The sequence below is a fragment of the Rhinatrema bivittatum genome, chromosome 10, assembly GCF_901001135.1.
Source record: "Rhinatrema bivittatum chromosome 10, aRhiBiv1.1, whole genome shotgun sequence".
Lineage (NCBI taxonomy): Eukaryota > Metazoa > Chordata > Amphibia > Gymnophiona > Rhinatrematidae > Rhinatrema > Rhinatrema bivittatum.
In genome coordinates this window covers 57,340,645-57,363,273 of record NC_042624.1, presented here as the reverse complement: position 1 = coordinate 57,363,273, position 22,629 = coordinate 57,340,645, and the positions used below count along the sequence as shown (strand labels likewise).

General features: G+C 41.5%; 1 protein-coding gene across 2 annotated transcripts in view; it reads left to right on the top strand.

Moving 5' to 3' along the window:
• The window catches only part of NEK7 (NIMA related kinase 7), a 227,890-nt gene extending 209,075 nt beyond the window's left edge, over positions 1–18,815 (top strand). For both annotated transcript variants that reach the window (XM_029617705.1, XM_029617703.1), the window contains one exon: positions 15,892–18,815. In XM_029617705.1, the coding sequence (XP_029473565.1) occupies positions 15,892–16,002 (111 nt within the window). In that variant the 3' untranslated portion in view covers positions 16,003–18,815. The remainder of the gene's footprint in view (positions 1–15,891) is intronic.
• The last annotated feature ends 3,814 nt before the right edge of the window (positions 18,816–22,629 follow it).

Genomic DNA, 22,629 nt, shown 5'->3' with positions numbered 1-22,629 from the left:
TCATACCAGGACACACAGTCAGGCTTGCTGATTACCTGTCTACCACTTTCTAAAAATTTTTTGAGATTATTTGAACAGTTCTGTGGATAGAGTTTAATTACTGTTGGTTGGGTCCCCTCTTACCATGCTGCCCGGTCTCATAATGCTCTTGCGCTCAAGTGATTTCAGTCCTTTCTCATAGAAACGATTCCATTCATTTTTCTACCACAGAGATTAGGTAACATACAACCCTTCAGTACCTTTTCTAAAGAAAGGGTGAACAAAATTTACTGCCAGAACCTCTCTGAGTTCCCCTAATTTCCCATGTGGCCCCACTGCATTGTCTACCTACAGCTCTGCCAGTTCCTTGCACAATTTTCCATAAGTGGTCTGGGGTCTACCTGTTTTCCATTTAAACTTCTGGCATTTATCCATGGTCTGTCATTTATCCATGGTCTGTCGTCTGCTTTTGCTTCAGTTTTTACTGCACAAAAGTATTCAACATTTCTGTTTTTTCCCTGTCACCCTCCACGCATTCCCCGTCCTCAAGTGTGAGTTCTTTTCTCTAAAGGTACATTAAACAGCTTGACATTTCTAAGCACACATGACAGCTAAAATGTTAGGAATGGCAAGCATCTACTGTTTGCACAGGTTTAGACTTACATGCAACCTGTGTTTATCAAAAAGATTGCTGTTTCCCAGGAGTGAATCCACTACCTGCTTTGGAATGAATACATGGAAAAAGTATCCACAATTTTTTAATTTCATATATAAGCTGTGGAGGCATAACTTTCTGTTCAGTTACAATACCATGTCTTTTTTGTTTTTGTTTTGTGTTGGCTTATGCTTAAGAGATACTTTATCCATCTACTCTACTATGCCATGATTATAAGTTTTAGAAGGAAATGTCTCCAGATATAGTCCAGGCTTAGTATTTTTACTTTCAGATCCAGTAGATATACCAATATTAAATACATTCCTGTATAAATGCACTTCATATTTGTTTACTAACAATCACAATTCTTTTTTTTTTTTTTTAGGCTGTTTTATATTTGTAATTAATTTAAACTGTCTTGTAGAAGTAAAACGAGATTTGTGGTAGGATTGGAACATATTGCATTCATATTTTAAAAATGAGCCTTTCAAGACAGTCTGAAAATATTTTGAGACCAACATTAAAATACTGCAGTTCTAAAGAAAATCTCTTTATGTAGTCCTATTTCTTTTTGTAAAGGTTGAGGATTCAGTTCTTACCTAAATATCTTGCTGCTTATAAACTGGGCAGCTGCGAGCAGTTCATCATGATGGCGTGGCGAGGAGGAACAGCCATTCGCACTCAGGACACATTTCACAATAAATGAAACAAGGGTTTGGTGACAATAGGCTGCAGTTTTTATTATACCAACAATGTTACAATAAAGTCCTAGGAACCTGAGCCAAAACAGAGTATTAACCAATGGGCACCTGGCAGCAGTTCATCACCTCTGGATTCCAGGGCTAGCCACTGCCAAGCCAAAGCCCTGACCCTTGTGAGAGGTGCTCGGTCCTCATGGGCATTCTGGTCAGCTCGCCACTTACAAGGCGACTCCCCACTTGGGTAGGCCATTCCATCTGCTGTCAAGCTGAGGCTGCCCAGCCCTGATACACTGTACCTAATCTGCTAGGGACTATGCTATCAGTGATATTGTGCACTGCCTTCGATAGGTAAGAAACCCCCTCTCGGCTTGGGTACCCCTGTCCCAAAGCAGCGACAATGCAAGTACATAACATCAGAAACCCGATATACAGGAAAAGCTGACTAAGCTATTAACCAAAGGTGCTGGGAAGGAGGGTGGGAACGAGGCAGCAGCCTGCAGTGCTGGGAGTAGGAGCAAAAGGGAGTGATTAGGGTCAACGTCCAATAGTCCAGCCTCCCTGTGCGGCAGGATCCAGCCAAGTGCCACCCAGAATCACTGTCCCCTCTACAGGACTTCCCCGCAACCAGAGGGCACCATAAGAACATGCCATACTGGGTCAGACCAAGGGTCCATCAAGCCCAGCATCCTGTTTCCAACAGTGGCCAATCCAGGCCATAAGAACCTGGCAAGTACCCGAAAACTAATGTTACTGTTGCTAGTAATAGCAGTGGCTATTTTCTAAGTCAACAACCCTCTGATGTCACTGAGGACTGTGACGGACATTAAACGGCGCCAGAACACCGGGTGCCTGCGCACAGGGATGCCACACACCATCACCAGCGGGCTCCCTGAACTGTGATGAGAGAGACAGAAAGAAAGAAAAAAAAAAAAAGGTGAAAGAATCCATCTGGAACTGAGAGGGGAGGAGCGGTGTGTGATCCTTGATTGGGAGACCCGCCCCCTCTGTCACTGAGGACTGTGACTGACGTTAAACGGCGCCATAACACCAGGCGTCGCGCGCTGAAGGGGCACGACAAAGGGGCACTCCCCTTTGTGCATCCCGTAGTGTTAGCCTTTCCCCATGTTCTTTTATATCCCTTGTTAACAATCCCCATATTTAAATGTTTAATGTATTTGACAAAGATTACGCATAAGTTCCTGCAAATTTTGTTTAAATGTAAACCGATGTGATATGTAAAATCGAACATGGTATATAAAAGTAAATAAATAAAATAAATAAAAATAGCAGGTAATGGACTTCTCCAAGAACTTATCCAATCCTTTTTTTAAACACAGTTATACTAACTGTACTAACCACATCCTCTGGCAACAAATTCCAGAGTTTAATTGTGCGTTGAGTGTAGGCAGTTTATTACCTCTGGACTCCAGATCTGCCAAACAAAGCCCTGTCTTCACAAGAGGTACTCACTACTCGTGGGCATTCTGATCAGCCTGCCACACACAAGCAAGCCATTTGGGCAGGGCATCCAGTCTGCTGTCAATCCTAGCAGACTAGGTACAGTGTACTGGTGATACTGTGCACTGCCTCAGATAGGAAACAAGCCCCCGCCAAAGGGCCCGGGTAGCCAGATGCTTCCCCAGGACCCTCCCCATGCAGCTGTGGCCTCTGTTTCAAGGTTGGAATAGCACCTGATGAATGGCAAAAGCAGCACAAAATAAAGCTAGCTCAAATTTGCTTGCTACTACCTCTGGCAAGACGTGCCATAATTGCATTTGATCATATAGAATTGGTCTGCAGTCATCAGAGACCACTGGCTTGGACCTGGCCCAACTTGCGAGGACTTTGACAGTGAAATCCTTTAATCGGGATGGGCCAATTCTGTACTTCTGTAAAGAAGGCAAAACCCGCCAGGTTCGCCTGCACCGAGCCCCTGAGGTTCTGTCTCACCAGGCCTGCACCACGTAGTCCATTATCTGTAGAGATGACACAGGGCCCTGCAGCTGTTCTGGAGCATTAATAAATTGCATGACTGTGTTGTAGCCCCTCACATATGATCACCATGTGGATGATGTGACAGATTGGCACAACACTTCAAGTACGTCATCTCTCCAGTGGGCCAAAAGTGTTTAGGTACAGGCATTCCCAACTCTTCAGCATGCGGTGCCAGCCTCCGGAATTCTTCCCACTTGCAATGAGCAAGACAGTGATCTTGTTGCGCGACCCAGGAATGTGCCTTGCTCATGCTACCACATTTAACTGTAAACACCTTGAGACCATTTCTCAACAGCTCTGACACAGGAACGCATTTGGCAGATTTGCAGTTGATTTGGACCACAGCAAGATTCAGACCAGAAAACCACCCTCCTATTGGCCAAGCGCTTGCTTCAGATGTGACTCGATACCAGGACTGGAAATAACTCCAGGAAGGTGATATTTGTGACATCTGGCAGTCCATTCCGTTGGGCATGTTTCTGTACACTAGGATCCTTGGCAATACATGGCAACCCTCAAACCCCTGAGGCATCTGAGAACAGTTGTAGGTCTGCACAGGATACCGGTGGGGGCAACCAAACAACTGTGCCATTAAAGTTGGCAAGAATTGCTCCCATATCCTCACATTTTTGTGTATTGAGTGCATGACCCTTAACCTGTGACGCCTCTTGACTGCCATGGATGCCAAGATCAACCTGTAAAGGAACACTCGTCCATAGGTATGATCCAACATGCAAATGCCAAACTCCTAATGAGGGACTGTGCAGATTCCAAGCTTCTGAATTTTATTGGCAGGGAGACTGGACACTATCAGAGTAGAGTCTAACTCTATGCTGAGAAATGAAATAAATTTCATCTGTAATGTACATTTTCGATCTACGACTATGAATACGGAATATGGTATGTCTCTTACTTTGTACATTGTACTTTGCGAATTATGTGCATAGTTATTTTATATAATTTATAGTTCTTTGTATCGATTTTTTGTATCATTGAATCATTTATATTGCTTTCTCTAGCCAATATTACCCTTCCCCATGTTTTAGTGTTATTACTGTTTATATGTAATTTAACTGTTTATATCTGTTCTATGTAAGGGCTCCACCCAAAAGTTGTTTTTTGTGAACCGATGCGATGTGCGAATGGACATCTGTTTAGAAGAGACTTTAAATAAATAATAAATAAATAAATGTCAAAACCATGGTTGGTGGATCTAGCATGTTAGCTGCAAGCGGGGACCCCCATGGATATACATGAGGCTTTGAAAGTTCTTGAAAAGCCCCAAGCACACACTTGAGCTGCAGGGGCCAATGAGCAAAGTCTTCCAGGTAGTGAATTATGCTCATCAAACTCTTGCACAGAGACAGCTCCCAGTGTAGAAAGGTGCTGAAAGCTTCAAAGTAAGCACGTGAGATGGAGCATCCCATTGGCATGCAATAGTCAAAACAGTACATACCATCAAATGAGAAACCTAGAAGAGGGAAGCTGATCGGGTGCATGAGAAGCTGGAAGGCAGACTGTTGGCTTTTGCCATGAGAGCCTCTTCTCCGCACTCCCAAAGAAGTTGCAACGTGAGTTAGACACATACTGCACTGTGCATGACTCCTGAGGAGTGACATCTGCCAGCAGAGTAAGATAAGTTATGGATCAACCTATTCTTGCCTATCTTTCTTAGGGGTGACACCATCATGTTGGGAAAAAGATGCAAGTGCGGGCCTGCTATCCTACTTAAGTTCAGTTTGGCGTCAACTTATCCCTCACAACAGGAGCATACCGGGTCGCAGAAGGTGTGTTTTTGCACGGAGTGGTGACAGAAGGACCCCAGTAGGGTATTCTAAAGCCGTCTTTGAAGCTCTCTAGCAGTGCAGTGGCAGCTCACTGATCCGGGTAGAACTTTAAGCTCCTCTCCTGCAAGGGCCACTGCAATGGGGATTGAGCCCTATTAAATGCACCATTTGCCTCTTCCACTATGACCCTTCTTGGGGTATCTGGTAACTGGGTGAGCTGCGGCACAAGTAATGCAGATATGCTTGTACTTGCAGTCCTGCACCCAGCAGCCCCCTTTGTATCGCCAGCATTCCTGCAAGGTGGTTCCTGAACGGCCCTGACTTTGAGAATTGCCTTGGCCTCGAAATGACCAGCTCCTCCTGGTCATATTGGTGAGCAGGTCGTGAGAACTCCAAGTTATGATCGGAGTATCCACTATTTTTCTCTGAACAGCTAGTCATAGTTGAGCCAGGAAAATCCCTCATACTGTGAGTGAGCATTAACAATAGTGTCCAAGTTTAGGACCACATGGCCATATGCTGCAAAGGATCTGCCCTTCCAACTTTTGATACCAGTCGAGCAAAGAAATGGACCCAGTTATTAATGTTCCTAGCCACTCTTTTGCCTCCTGCTGGTGGCTTATGCTGCCTATGCCCTTTCTGGGAGCTATCCCCTTTTCTGCATCCCTCCAGGAGACTGAAAAAATATATATGTATTGCTGACACCTAATGAGGCGGAGGGAACATGACATACCCTGCCACAACTGCTTAGTGGTGCTCAGGGTGGGCAATCCCGCACCTGCTGTGACAGATTTTGGTGCCCTGCACCACCATAGAACCCCATGATCCAGAGGATGACACAGAAGAGGAGCTCTGGCTGCTGGACACGTCAGAGCAATGGGAGCACCTCCTGCCCCTATGCTTGTTTACGCCCGTTGTCCTTCCAACTTTGTAACTGCAACTGCACACTGAGACCCTCCCCCCCCCTTAACCCCTTTGGTGGTTACATTAAACTCACTGACTGGTGTCTGCACTGCCACTGATGGGTCAGCTGTAGGATCTGTGACCTCCATCTGTAGACAAAGATTCAACACCTGCTGATGCTGCTAACAGGGCCTGGGCTGCTCCGAGCGAGATTCCACGCATGGCGCAAGGGCAGCTAAAACTTGTTTTGGCTGTGTGGCTGGTGTAGTGGGACCCATGCCCAGTTGAGAAGTGGGTGCCATGGGGAGCCCATGAGGGTTAAATTCAGGCAGCCAGGCTCTCCTCCACGCCTTGGAGTTGCAGCCGTGGGGCCTGAGCAGGCAACCATGATGCAGGAGCAGGTTTTCCACCAAACTGCAAGCTCTGCATGGAGATGCTAGGGTAAACATAAGGTGTGCTGGGATATGTCCAGGCTTGCCATCCCGAGGGCATGGCCTTAGCAGGCCTCCAAGGAGTCTGACTGGGAAGCATCAGGTACAAGGTTGCTGGGTAACTACCCAACTGAGCTCCCCAGCTGGATACCACCCACCCCCCAATGTGGTAGAACTGCCAGTGAGTCGAGGCATAATCTCCAGACGTCCATCCAACTGACTGGGAGGCTGGCTGCTGGGGATGAGGATTGCTGCTCATGCCCACATTGTCCCACTCACCACCATGCCCTTGTCCTACTCTCCACACTGAGTTGCCCTCATCTAGCTGTGTCCTTCCCTCGGCTACAGTATCTGAAGGGACATAAGGTGAGCCCTTGCCACCTCCCAGATGGCCTTCACACCCACCCCTTCCCACCCTGTGCTGCTCCTGAGGGGAGCTGGCAGCTGTTCCCTCCCTGATTCCTCAGAGGGTGGTGCAGCATTAGAGGTCCCACTCTGAAACTATTGAGACTGGGCTCTAGACCTGCAGCCTCTGGGCATGGCTATTTTGCCATCTAGAGGATGGTAGTACTAGACCAGTGATTCCCAACTCTGTCCTGGGGACCCCCCAGCCAGTCAGGTTTTCAGGATATCCACAATGAATATGCACGAGAGAAAATTTGCATGCACTGCCTCCAAAACATGCAAATTTTCTCTCATGCATAATCATTGTGGATATCCTGAAAAACTGGCTGGGGGGGGGGGTCCCCAGGACAGGGTTGGGAACCACTGTAGTAGACCCAATTCCTATACAGCAATGGCATTTTTTTTCTTTGACAATTAGTTGCCAATTATTCTAATTATAGCTAGGATAAGGGAGTACTAGTAGCCAATAGGGGTTTGCACTCACCAAAGTCTGAGTTAGGAAACGAGGCAGCAGCCTGCAGCACGGGGAGCAGGAGCAAAACGGATGGATTAGGATCAGCACCTCATAGTCCATGCTCTTCACGTGACTGGATTCACGTCCCCCTCACTCCCAATCGCCCACCAGTTCAAAGCCCCCAATGGGGCAGCAAAGTGCCACCCAGAATCATTCTATTCATCCCTGGACTTCCCTGCAAGGCTCCCAAATGGATCATCCTCCCCTTTACTGCCCTTGTGCTCCTGGCGCTCGTGTGCAGTGACGTCATCACCTCCATGGTGGAGCATCATGCATGCACAGTCAGTGCACTAGAATGGCAGCTCCAGGAATGTGAGGGAGACCAGGAACACCCCAAGCTGCATCACACATGCGGCGAATATACAGGGCCAGACACCCCCCCACCCCCCCCCCAGTCTGCTCCGGGCATGGTTCAATATTGTATGCGATGTCTGCACATTGGCCTAGCACTCTCTTTAACTGAATAGGATCATCAGCGGATCTCAACCAAGGGTACAGGTACTCTTGGGGATGCTTGGAAGCCTGTACACAGAGGATCCTGAAATGCAAGAAAGCAGTCTCCCACCTCTGTTATAAAGTGATACCTCAAGTGTGAGCTGCTGGGCTCCCCATCTGATGCCATGTTCTGAACTGGAGAAGTAAAATGGAGACATACAGCATCACTGCTGCTTTACTAGAGAGAGGAGCCTGAGGCTTCTGTCACTAGCATGAGAGGAGTGAGAGAAGCAGTTGTCTATCTACACTACAGAACTAAAGCAGAGACAGTGGGCACTGCAGGAGACAGTGCTTCCTGTCTCCACAATTGTCTACCTATTACATGGACTTCCTGATTTGAAATGAAGCTTAGGCAGGGATAGGAAGAAGAGGAAACAGCTGTAGAGACAGGAAGCAAAGCACTCCCTGTCCCTTATGGTGCTTGATATGTCTGCTTGAATCCTGTGAATAGCTGCTTCTCCTCAGTCCCACTACTCATGCTTGTAGTGATTGCTCTGTTGCTGTTCTTCTGTTCCTGTGGGAGAGAGGCCAAGAATAGGGAAATGGAGTAAACAGTGGCGATAGGAATTGGAGGAAGCAAGTGGGGAAAAAAATTAAGGTACGATGTAGGCTGTTTGGTGAGGGGAGATTAATTGAGGGAAGTGAGACTGAGTGGAGAGAAGGAAATGTAAAACTGAGAGGTATTGGGGAAAAAATCAGAAGGGCAGAGGTGTGAGAACAAGCTAGAGAAGGAGATTGAACTGCAGGGAAGGATCAGGGAGAGTGAGATGGAGAGTACACAAAATGGAGAACAAGAGTTGAAAGCCTGCAAAGAGGGAGATTAGAAGGCTCAGAGGAGTCTGTAGAGGAAGGCAGGGAAATGTAGAGATGAGGGTCGAGAAACAGGAAGGGCAGAGTGCAAAGAGAAATAGTTGAAAAAAGCAAAAAATAGGTTTAAAGAGATCTGAGAAACAAGTGAGAGACATGGATGAAGAACGATGAGCTAAGGTTAGAAGAAACGGCAAGAAGAATCAGGAAACAGAAGATGGAAAAGATAAAAGTAGAGAAGAGACTAAGGGGAAAAATTCCCTTTACAATCAGAGAAAAAAAGTATAGTTTTTGCTATAAACTTAATTTTTGCAACCCGGGAGAACACAAAACATCTCAAACACTTAAAAGGGATACAGTTGTCATGAAAGTTTGAGAACTATTGACCTAAAACTACCAATTGTCCAACTCAGGTTTTCTGACTGTATTTATCACTTCATTTAGGTAGTGTGTAGCTGAATCTTTTTATTTAAAGCTGGTCCTAATATATTAGGGAATAAATTTAAATTGCCTATCTTGATGTGCACAGCCCATGAACTTTATATCTGTGGTCCCAGGACCAATATTCAAAGAAAAAATACATGCATATATTCACTTTCAAAATGCATTGGGTACAAAGTATGTGTGGACACTTAAGCCCACTTTTTGTTCGAGTAGAATTTTTGCTGGAAAATTACATATGTATTGAAAATACAACATGTATACTTTTCCTCCCCAGTCTAAACATGCATCAGGAATATCGCCTCTCAGTGCGGAAATTGTTGCGCACACTGTACTTCTAGCCACGTTTAAAGGGTAATTTTAAAAGGAGTTACACGTGTAAATGTAACATACTATTGTAGCAATTTTAAAAAGCCCACTTACACAGGTAAAGTGCATTTACACACGTAAAACCTAATTTTAAGCATGTAAATGCTATTTAAAATTACCCTCTAAGGGTTTACAGTTTTCAGACGGATTTACATAGGTAAAGGACTTTGCAATTTGCCTTCTAGTAATAGACTATGTAAGATTTCCTTTAACTGCTGCTGTCCTTGCTATTGCAGTTTTAATTTCATTTTGTTTTCTACAGATATTAGAATGTAGTTTGTGGATATATTACACCTGCTTATTCTCTATACATGTGTTTAAATTATTGAGAAATTAACAAATATCTGGAATAGCATGCAAACAAAGCAGTAGTTAATGTACTTGTATTTTTATTCTGAAAATATCATCTTGGCCCTGCTATTCCCTATTTTTTGTAGCTTTATTAATGCCAAACATTAACATTGGTAATCAATAGGATGTGCAGCAATTTTTGTTTCATTTGTAGTGCACACTAATTATGAGTTAGTATGCACTAATGTGTGATAGTGCATGCTAACTAAAAAAATAAAATAAAATATATATATATATATATATATATTTATCTTTGGGAGCACTAAACACGAATGAAATAAAATTAAAGTTGGAAAAAATTAAGCAAAGAAAAAACGATACAAAATTATGGCTGTACATCCCTAGTAATCAGTAACCTGGGTGGTGTTTGAAGTTTTAATAGTTTGAAAGGTTGGTATAACTTTTTCATGGATTTTCTATTTTGGTATGTAAAAGTGACATTGTATAGAATAACTTTCATTTCATGCATATGCTAAACATTTTGTAGAATCTGATACTGAATCAGTTAAACATCTAAAAGTTCAACGTTTTAGTAGGCCTGTTGGCTTTGGGGAGAGTTGGATTCCTTGCAGTTTGAGATGTTTTATTGACCCAACATAAGACTAATGTAAAGATGGCTGCTGTGCTTCATCTTTTCAAGGCATGCAGGTCTATATTTTCAAATGACAAGCTTTCTGTGGATAATTCTTATTCTCAGAGGACAAGCAGGATGGCAGTCCTTAAATGTGGGTGACATCTGATGGACCCTGGCCTGGAACACAGGGGCCCCTTCAGTCTCTTTTCTGCAGGTACCACTGGTTGCAGTTCCTCGCTATCCTGCTCCTTGAGTTCTTTAGGAATTAATTTTGCAGGATCATTAGTTGCAGGATCTCATGGTCTTATGTTTCCTTGCAGTTCCCTAGGTAGATTTTTCAGTAATTTTTCTAAGTTACTATTCTGTCTTCCGTGCCCAGTCAGTGACATGAGCAGCAGCTCAACTTTAGTCTTTCCTGGAGCACAGAGGCCTCAATGCTTTATCCAAGACCTATTATATTTTTTTGTTCAGCTCCTCCTCAGATAGTGTTGGCATTGACTGACTGGAAGGCAGGAAGTTCTGCCACTTGGTTCTCAGCCGCCACCTGAGAACCAAGGTGGCGGCTGATATCAGGATTCCTGGAGAATGATTCGGTTTCTGGGCCTTTAGTGTTGAGCTCTCTTTTCCACAAGACCATTACAAGGTCACCACCAAACTGTCCCCACTCTTGGCATCATACACAGACTGATGCTAGTGCTTCTTTTCCCTTGCTTGGTTCCTGTCATTGGAACTCCTCTGTGTTGGCATCGGTAAAGTAGAACCTGACACTTCCTTCAAATGGGAAGAGACAGGTGATAGTTTGTCTCTCTGGTTCCTACTGATGCCTGATATTGAGGAAATGGAATGCCTCCTTGATGCTGATGCATCACCAGCATCTGGTGCAGCTCCCAGGTCCACTGATGTCAATGCCTCCAATATCTTCAGAAGTAATGTGATGCCTCTAGGCACAAGAAATACCTATGATGGTGATCTTTGATAGACATAACCAAGGCATAGCAAAGGCATTGTTGGATGTCACTGGCTTGCTTATCCATGGTAGGTTGGAAAACAAGGGAAGCAATATTGAACTCAATGGTCATAAAGTGATCAATGCCTGCCAGGCGTGTCATTCCAGCTGCCTGGTGACTCTGCACCAGTTCCAGTGCCCAAAGGGGAATTGATGTCTCTAGTGGCTGTCCCAGTGGTGATATCTGCTATCTTAGGGAAGCTTCCTCTCCCAATAGACTGGAGTTCCTTGGGTTCCAGGCCCAAGCAGACTAGTACACCCTTCTGAGACTTTGCCTGGGGCTTCACCACTGGTCTACCAGTAAGGTGTCTGCATTTGAGCTTTCTAGGGAGTATGGCTATAGATCCGGTGATGCCTGACAAAGTATCACCTTCTCACAGAGAGAGTAGAAAGCCCCCTCACAGGTTTCATTAGATGAATGGCAGAAGCCATTCCATTTACTTTGCTGATGGAGAACAAAACCAAAAATAAAATGCTGGACATTCTCTAGTTGGTGGAACCCCCAAAGGAAGTTGTAGCAGTACCAGTTCACAAAACCTTTTAAGAGATGAAGATGAGGGAGAATCCCCCCCTCTGTGGCTCCCATGAACAAGAAAACAGACAATATATCTCATCCAGAAGGCTCCCAGATTTGAGAAGAGGAAGCTACCATACAAATCTGTGGTGTTTGAATTCTTTCAAGAGGACTACTACCCATTTCTAGGTGCCCCCGGGGAAGGATTCTATAACCCGGGATGCTCTTGGAAGGAGTCTCCTAAAGGCTCTTCATGGGCCAGTACTTGCAGGACCTATTGAAAAAGATACAGGACTCCCTCCAGTCACTAGTGGAAAAGGGGAACAAAGTGCAGAAAATAACTGATCTGCTTGATCATTTGAAGTCTTTGAGACAGCATTGAGAGTTTCTGCTATGGGATTAGTGCCTGCAGACTCAATTGGCTGCCGGGCTCAGACCTCTGACCTGAAGTCCATGAAAGACTTGCAGATGTGCCATGAAATCTTCAGAAATAGGATTAAGAAAGTGGTAACACAGCCAATCTGCAGCAACCCTCCTCTTCCAGGAGGTATCCAAGAATGGGATAGAGGAGACACTTTTTTTTTCCACTCACTCGGACCTTGCTCTGCAGACCCCTCATGCCCATTCAAGGCAACAGTGGGATCCCTAAGTCACAGTTAGCACCTTAATGGGACATGGTTTTTGACTGAATTACAGGGAACATAGCCTACATGCCCATACCTGTGCCATAGGATCTTCCCATTGGAGGCAGGCTGAGGTTTTATGAAAACTGTTGGACCGTGTTACTTCAGATGTGTGGGTCCTCAGCATCATAAGAAGAGGGTACAAATTACATATTTGGTTTCTGCCAAATTGCCCACAGGACTCCAATTGGGAGATCACATCAGGAATTGCTTCACAAGGAACTCTTCTCCCTCTTAGAGACCAATGCAGCTGAGCCTGTTCCATCACGGGAAATAGGGTGGGGATTCTATTCCAATACTTGATTCCAAAGAAAACAGGATGACATCACTCCATTATAGACCTAAGGGCCTCGAATACATTTCAGAAAAGAGACATTTGAGATGGTTTCTCTCAGCAGCTTGATTCCCTTTCTTATGAAAGTGGATTTGCTATGCTCTCTTGATCTCAAGGATGCTTACAATCACATTGATTTTTTTTTTTGCCTCCCATCACAGAAATAGCTCAATCTTTGATGGAGAATGCCATGTCCAGTATTGTAAGGTCACAAAGCATCACACGTCAGCCCTGCTAGTCTTAACCAATTATCTTGCTATGGTAGTGGCTCACCTGTGCAAATGGGGGTGCACATATATCCATATCTGGACATTTTGGCTGATCAAGAGCTCATCGTGGGCGAGTGCCACAGAATCAATGTGCAAGATCATCCTGGTGTTGGAGTTACTAAGATTCAACTACCCCAGTCCCACTTGAATCTGTCATCTCACTTGGAGTTTATCAGAGCTCTGTTAGACACAATTCAGGCAAAAGCCTTCCCTCAGCAACGGAAGGCTAGCACCTTGATATTTGCAGAGGAAAGAATCCACATGAGTTTGCAGATATCGCCATGGATATGTTGACAGCGTTGGGCCTTATGGTATAAACTGTACATATAATCACCTTGGTACATCTCCACATGAGGTGAACCCAATGAACCCTCTGATCACGGTGGCTGCAGGCCACTCAGGATCTGTACAATGGTATCCATATTGTAACTGCTCAGGGACTCCTGTCAGGTGGCTGGATAATTCCAATCTGACCAGAGGTATATCCTAAATTTCTTCAGTCAAAAGTGCCCTCATCACAGATTCAGCTTGGGTTGGGGAGCTCATGTAGAGGGGCTCTGCATCCAAGGTCTCTGGTCTGCTCAGAAAAGGCTTTATCTGATAAACCTCTTAGAGCTGAGGGCAGTTCAGTACATTCTAAAAGCTTCCAGAGATCGGTTATCCTAGGGCGCCTCCCCAGCCAGTCAGATTTTCAGGATGTTTCTAATAAATATGCTTGAGATTTATTTGCATGCACTAATTCCATGTATACAGATATTTCTCATGCATATTCATTAGTCATATCCTGAAAACCTGACTGGCTTGGGGGGGGGGGGGGGGGCCCAAGGACCAATTTAAGCAACCCTGGATTAGCCAACAAAGTGGTCCAGGTCAATGGGCACATACGTTGTGGTGATCTGTATCAATAAGCAAAAGCAGGGAAGTGCAGGATCATTCCTCCTCTGTCAGGATACCGTCCAGTTGTGGGACTGGCACTCTTCCACTGGATGATTCTCAGGGCTGCTCCTCTGGCTGTCAGAGGTTGAGACCAATCCTGGAACCACATAAATGATTACTGAATTGAAGGGTAGCAACACATTCCACAAGTGGGGGTACATCTGCATCCCCTAAGAATAAGAAGGTTCGGCTTTTCTATTCCAGTAAAAGGTTACAGGGCAAACTAGCCTTTGGATGCCTTTTTTCCTAGATTAGAGCAAGGATCTGCTGTGTACGTATATCCTTCAATATTACTAGTCGCAAAGACTGTAGAAGCTGAAAGAAAATTAGGGGATCTTGATTCTCATACCTCCCTTTGGCCAAGACAGATGTTTCCCATGTCTCAGGGAACTGATTAGACTAGAGATTTCCCCAGATCTCATCAGATCTTTAAGCATTTCTTTAAAGGTGGAAGTAGATAATTCACTTCTCAATGACTCTGGTATATTGTTCCATAATACAGGGCCACCAATTGAAAGGGCATGGTCTCTGATTTCCCCCCGAAGTGCCACTCTTTGACCCACTGTGCTCCTGTGACTTGAAGTACCTGACCTGAAAGGTTGTATTTTGGTGGTGGTCACTTCAGTATGCAGGGTCAGTGATCTTGCAGGTTCTAATAACTTAAACACCTTATACAAATATCATCATGATAGGGTGCCTTTGCGTTACCCACCCTAAGTTCCTGATAAACTGGTGTCTCGCCATTTTAACCAATTGTCCTTCCAACATTTTTTTCCCAGGCCTCATGTCCACCCAGGTGAACAAGTACTTTGGTTTGGACTGCAAGAAAGCCTTGGCCTTCTACCTGGAGCGGAATGAAGCCCATAGAAAATCCATCCAGCTTTTTGTTTCTTCTGACACAAATAAACTAGTATTGCCATTGCCAAAAGGACATTATCTAATTGGCTAGCAAACTGTATCTCCTTCTGTCCTGGCCAGGCAGGACTGTATCTGTTGGGCCATGTCAGCATTGGTGCTTCAACTAAGATCAGACTCTGTGGAGGAGATCTACAAGCCTGTGACAGTTCTCTCCACACAGTCACCTTTTTCTACTGTTTGGACAGAACCTCTTGATGCAACAGTATATTTGGCCAGTCTGCCCTGCAGAATGTTTGAGATGTAGACCCCAACTCTACCCCTGCTAAGGCCAATTTTTATTCCAGGCTGCCCCTCATATATAAGCTAAAAATAGAAGAAAAAAAAGCTTGTTGATGACAAAAATCGTTTATTGTGCCCATTGACATTCCCCTTTTTTCTTGTAGGGCAGTTTGTAGCTAGGGATTCCCTACATGTGAAGGCTGCCATCCTGCTTGTCCTCAGAGAAAAATCAGAGTAGCTTATCTATAATAGGTGTTCTCTAAGGACAACAGGAGCGCCATACTCATGAAATCCACCTACCTCCTCTTGGAATCTGCTTCTCTTTATACGGCTAAGGAACAAGACTGAAGGATCTCCTGAGTGGTATAGTGGCATGCTGAGCATGCCCAATGAGGCACAGTCAAAGTTCCAGGCTAAGCTCCATTGGAAGATGTCACCCACTTGTGAGGACTGACAATTCTGTCCTCTGAGAACACCTGTTACATATAAGCCACTGCTTGTTGGTTTAAAAATAAAAATCAGAGCATGCAAAACATTTTTGAACTTCTACCCTGGCATTTTCTTTTTCTGCATGCTTACTAATTTTTGTTTTTTTCCCTTTTCAGCTTCGAATGTTAGTTAATACATGCATCAATCCAGATCCTGAGAAGCGACCTGATATAACCTATGTGTATGAGGTAGCTAAACGTATGCATGCACTTACTGCAAGCACCTAAGCACACTGAAGATCATGAAGAACAGAGCCAGAAATTTTCAAGGATTTTTGTGCGAATCATCCCTTTTCCAACTGTGTGACACATGCATTAGCTATTCAAAGCTGACTGATAGGTGGTGAATCCTTAACCAGTTTTCATATGAGCTTTATTTTATACCAGGTAGTAGTAAAAGTAATGACATCTGAGAGATATGAAATCTGATCAGGTGAAAGAAGAACATGGAAAGTAATGAACCTTGATCAGTCTGAAGTTAAGGATATTCCTATTTTTCTGCTAGTAACCGAACCTTTCCTACCTGGGATCCGATTCCAAAATAATCCAGGGTTGCAGTTTTGCACGTCATGTATTTTACTCATTACTTAGAAGTTGTCTGAACTTGTTGTAGTTCAGTAATTTATGGAGGTTGTAGATTAGCACCAATTAGTGAATTTGTTTATTTTTATTTTATTAGTAAAATGAGCAATAGATGTGTTCTCTTTTACATTTACTATAGTTGTAGTTTGAAGTTTTTGCTTCTGAAAATTAATATAGAGCCATTCATCTAGAAAAGCCATATAATTAACATAAAGAACTGCTTGGCTTCCATCCTGACATTGCTACTTCTAAAAGTGCACCAGGTTTTTGAACACATTTTTCACCTCTCACTATGAACAGCAAATGTTAATTTCTTCATCTTTCATTACATCAAGATGGTAAATGAACCCAAGGGACAGAAAGGTGGCTAAAGATGTGCTTGACTAGTGTGTGTTTTTCCTACAGATCTGCAGGTTCTCTAAGGCTTTTTATGTTTTATTACTGTTTGTACATTTTTACAAATCTTTAGGATGATCTTGGCAGTACCATTTTGTAAATTAATTTTAAAACCATATTTACTTCCTGGACCTGTTGGACCAGATATAATTGTGCACTATAATAGAAACTCATACATTTTTATTCTTACCCAGTCTGTGCATGTATCTTTTAGAAATGTTATATTCTACAATAGTTAGTCCTGTATTTCCTTAAAGTGCATTTTATTTGGACCTGTTTCAGCTAGTGCACTCTGTGTGCTGGTGAATCCATTTCACAATAGTCTCTTGGTCAATATTCTTTATGAATCCAAAGCAAGGTCAAAGTAAACTTTAATTTAAAAAAAAAAAAATCTTCAAAATGTGAGTTACTATAAATGTTTTAAGGGAAAAGAAAATATTTCTTGCACTATATACCTGCTGAATATAGATCCGTGTTTTTAGCTTCTTTTTTAATACCAATTAATGTTTTTCAAAATGAAATAGAATAACACGAGTTGCCTTATTGGTGTGCTACAGAAAAGCAAATATCTGAATTTATAACTGTATATCACCCACATAAAATCTCTCCCCCCCCCTATGAGATTTATTTCATTTTACATTTTAAGATTGTGTGGGGTGGTTGTTTTTTTTTGTTTGTTTTGGGGTTTTTTTTAGTATGTTGAAAGATGTAAATGTGGACCTGTAATGCAATGATTTTTAGGTAGGGATCTACACATTTGTTGTGGGGAGAGCTAAGAGAATTTCATCTTAATGGGAAGAAGGAAAACCTCAGACAGAAGCAGCATTGCTTTTAAGTAACCAATGGCTTTGTATGAATTTGATTTGTACCCTAGCTTCTCCACAGGTACTTTAAGTTAAAAAAAAAAATAACAAAAAAAAGCATATTTTCTTTGTCATTTTTAACATTCATGGTATTTCATGAACATCTCACGTACTGTTAGGAGTTGTCTGGCAAATTCCAAATTAAATCTCTTTTCTTGCAAAGAGTATAGAATGTATTGAGACTATAATCTCTGAATGTAAGCCTGAATTTTTGCTTGCTGTCTCTGTATCAGGCAGTCCTTATACTGAATTTTCCTTAGGAATTTTACTTGCATAATTATGAATTGAAGAGTTCTAATAAGATAAGTTTGGCAATAAACTTTTATAAGTCATTTCTATTTTATGTCTAACGATCTGAAAAATTCAACTTTCTTCCACTATTCCCCTTACCCCCACACAATCAACTAGATAAATTGTTCAAAGAAGGTATTCATTAACTATTTTTGCAAGGCGATGCTATTTGTATGTGATTTTTTTTGTTTTGTTTTTGTGTTTTAATCTCTGCTGATATCCAACATGGTTGGCCATCTTGGGCAGTAACCAGCGCTTTAGCCAGGTTCAAATTTTTCCTTAAATAGGAATGTTTCTAGGAAAATTATGGAGATAATTTCATCTCTTTCAAATGCTTTTTCTACATTGTTCATTAAATAGATTAAAGTATTGTATTGATTTCAACAAATTAAATGGTACATCTGATTTAAATAAGTGTTTGAGGTATTGGTACCAGTTACCCAATGAAGATGGAAATTTTGGGTAACACTTCTATGCATTACAAAGGTTTACGATGGGGCCAGAAGCTTTCCCATACTTAAAATGCTTCACAGTATGTAAGAATTGTAAATTGAGCAGCGATTATTACAACTGTTTTACGATTGCCTTAACTTTAAATGGTATCTACTACAAAATACTCTAAAGTAAAAATACTGAGGGTGTTGCTGTTGACATTTACCATATTTATTATAACCAAAATGTTATTGCATTAAATGTTTATTCTTTAAAATGAATGTATTACATTTATAACCAAAAAATGCATAATTATTCTATGCCTTATACAGTGTTTCAGTAGTACTGTAATATTGACTTCCCTTATGAAATACTGTATTTTGTTCTGCATTAGACATAGATTTCCATTTTTTGGTCTTGAATGCTGTTGCTGTATAACATGCTGAATTAAATAAAATATGAGAAACAGTAACAGGTTAACTGTGTCCAGCTGATTTCAGAGATGTTTGGTTTATTAACTGCTATGATGGCCTTATATCTAGTCTCTCTCTCTCTCTCTCTCTCCCTCTCTCTCTCTCTCAGCTTAAGACTAAAAACGCTATTTATTTTATTTATTTATTTAAAGACTTTTATATACCGAAGATCATGTACTGGTACATATCGCTTCGGTTTACATATAACCAGATTGTTAATTACCATGGATATGGTGTACATAGAACAAAGATTAATAACCAGAAATCAATAAACAGTAAACATGATGCATAGAAACAAACAGTAAACATAATGCATATAACAATAAATAATAATAATAAAGAATAAATAAGAGGTAAACAGTAGGTGTAACTGTGTGGAAATAGAGAACTATTTAAACTGGTGGAATTGGATAAAAACTCGAACGTAGGATGTTAGGAGTAATATGTGATTACAAGTATTAGGTGAGAAAAGTACAGTTTCAATGTGGGCCTTTCAGGAAAGCAAAATACTTTAAGTGAAGGCTTCCGTAAAGAGCCATGTTTTCAATTTTTTCTTGAATGTCCGCAGGCAGGGTTCTAGGCGGAGGTCTGATGGTAGATTGTTCCAGTGCGTGGGACCGGCTATAGAGAAGGCACGTTTCTTCATTGAAGACTTGGCTGGTGGTACATAAAGGGTGCCAAGATACATTTGTCTAATGGGTCTGGAGGCTGTATGAACTTGTAGAGGGCGATTTAATTTGAGTGCTGTTTGTGAGTGGATGGTTTTGTGTATAATAGTAAGCACTTTGTAGAGGATCCTGAACTTAATGGGGAGCCAGTGTAGGCTCTTAAGTATAGGGGTGATGTGTTCGGATCTGCTGGTGTTGGTCAGGATCCTGGCTGCGGAGTTTTGTATCATTTGTAGTGGCTTTGTAGTAACTGCAGGAAGGCCGATTAGGATGGACTTGCAGTAATCAATTTTCGAGAAGAGGATAGCTTGGAGAACCGTATGGAAGTCCTGTAGATGGAGGAGAGGTTTCAAGTTTTTTAATACATGAAGTTTGTGAAAACATTCTTTAGTTGTGTTGTTGACAAATTGTTTTAAATTCAATCTGTTGTCAATGGTTACTCCTAGATCTCTAACATGTGGGGTCCAGGGCGTTTGGACTAGTGTAGCTATGTGCGAAAGCATCGCAAAGTGTGATAAAGCAATGTCGCACAGCTTAACACAAATGAAAAAGGTGTAGTTATTTGCTGAGTTAAAACGGTGTGATATGGCTGTGCGAAGCCAGCCCACTTGGCCAGAAATCCCGCCCCAAACGCCACCCCTTTTCTAAATTAGCATCGCACCATACGTTATGGTGTGTTTTGCATGCGGAAAGCCCAAAACGTGGCTTGGAAAATAGCCCCCTTAATTTGCTATTTCAATAATAGATACTTTACCGATATGTTTTAACTTCCCATTAATAGCTGTTCCATATTGGTAAATTCAATACATTCTTTATAGCTGTACAGGTTAGAATGAAAACATTTTAATTCCTCATATCTGAGCAATGATGCTGCCAACAAATTAAAGAATATAATTGAGTTGCAGCCGATAATAGCTGTTTTCTGGATTTATATATATTATAAAACAAAAAATGCAACACAACTTTAATTTTGTATGCTGTGGAAGGTCTCTCAAAATCATTTTTATATCCTAAAAATAAGCTGTTCAGCATATTGAATAAAATGCCAATATTGTGCATATTGTATACTTGCAAATAGAATGCATAGAAAGACCTTTTTAGATTTATTTTATATAAGACACACACAACCATTGTTTGTGTGTATATAACAGTATCTTCTGATATTTTGCTGGATATTTTCTGACACAGGAATGTGACCCTTCCAGGAGAAGAGCTACATCAAAATGTTTAATGACCGATATGAACTTCAAAGTAACCATGAACATTTGGCATTTCTATAAATTGGATACTAGCTAAAGCTTTAGAACTATAACTAGTTACAAAACCATGAAGCTCTATCCCTTGAAATGCAGTGCATCTTCTCACCATTTGTGATAGCAACAATGTAATCACTACCTAGGGTGGTACACTTGTTGGTTTAATTTACCATCTTGGTTCACGTTAATTTTTTATCCTTCTATGACATGCTTTATCTTGTTTTTTTCTCTAAATATGTTTATGTAATGCTTCTTCCCCCATATGTTTGTAAACCTGATTTTAAATTTAAAAATAAAACTGCATCACATAGATTCTGATGACATTTTACTTTAAAGTGCTGGTTTTCAATCTTTACACAGTGGTGAAGCATGCTTTCAAAAGCAAAGACGTCCTATAGACATATAAAGGATCTATTTAAAAGTAAGTAAAAATGGAGGAGTCTCTGACAAAAAAAAATTCATAACAGGAAGGTTGTAACACTTCTGTATGTTTGCCTTTTGAATGTTAGTGAGAATATACAAGCTTGATTATTACTTTTTTTTTTTTTTTTGCCTTCAATTCAGCCTTTGGTTCCATTGTAAAGAACGCATTATTTTTGGTTTATTTTGTGAAAAGCCTCTGCAGAACTCAGTTTCTCTTCAAATTTTGTTGGCTTGTTTTATTAATTTGAATCTATTTTGCCAATGCTTATACTTGTTCCGTTTTTCCTTATTAAGATCTGCTTTCTCTTGGCTTTTTGGCTTTAATAACTTTCTCACTGTTAGCCATGCTGTCATCTTTCACACTTTTTTTTTTTAACTTTATGGAGCATATTTTCTCTGGTTGTCTAAGATTTTTAAATCATTGAATATTTCAGAAATAGTGACTTTTAAATATATCAGATATATTTTGTGTTTAACAAGCATTCACAAAATGCTTTTGTTGAATACATAAAAAAATGTTATAATTGGCAATATTAAATAAATACCTAAGCATACTCTTCACTTACTAATTCTACCCCAAACAGCATTTAATGTTTCAGTGAAAGGCTATCATACTAATGCACTTACATGTACCCAATGGGTATTATTCAAGTTTTAATATAATATAGAAAAAACAGGTCTTTGACTATATTTCTTTTCCTTTTCATATGTTTTAAACCATAGTCCATAAACGCAACAATCCATTAAATATTGATACAGTACAATGGTCTCCATGAGTTGGTGTTTTGTTTTGGGTTTTTTTTTACTTGCAATTCTCTACTGACAGCTTAAGATTTTCCTTATGTAGAGAAGTACATTTTATGGAACAATTGGTTCAGGAACAGATGAGAGAGGGAAGAATTTTAGATCTACTTCTCAGTGGAACACAGGATTTGGTGAGAGAGGTAACAGTGGTGGGGCCACTTGGCAATAGTGATCATAATATCAAATTTGGATTGGTTGACTGGAAGGGGACAGTAAGTAAATCCATGGTTGTAGTGTGAAACTTTGAAAAGTGAAACTGATAAAATGAGAAAAATAGTTTAAAAAAAAAATTGGGAAAGGTTCAGCCACAAAGGTAAAAAGTGTGCAACAGGTGTGGACATTGCTTCTAGGATGGCCTTTTTTTTTTAATACAGTCCATGTATATTCCTCGCATTAAGAAAGGTGGAAGGAAGGTCAAACGATTGCCAGCATGGCTAAAAAGTGAGGTGAAAGAGCTAAAACATTTTCATTCAAAATTGGAAGGAGGATCCTTCAGAAGAAAATAGAATTAAGCTTTGGCAAGCTAAATGTAAGAGATCGATAAGACACGCTAAGAGAATTTGAAAAGAAATTGGCCGAAGAGGCAAAAACTCACAAAACCTTTTTAAAATACATCTGAAGCAGAAAGCCTGTGAGGGAGTCAGACTGTTAGATGATTGAGAGGTCA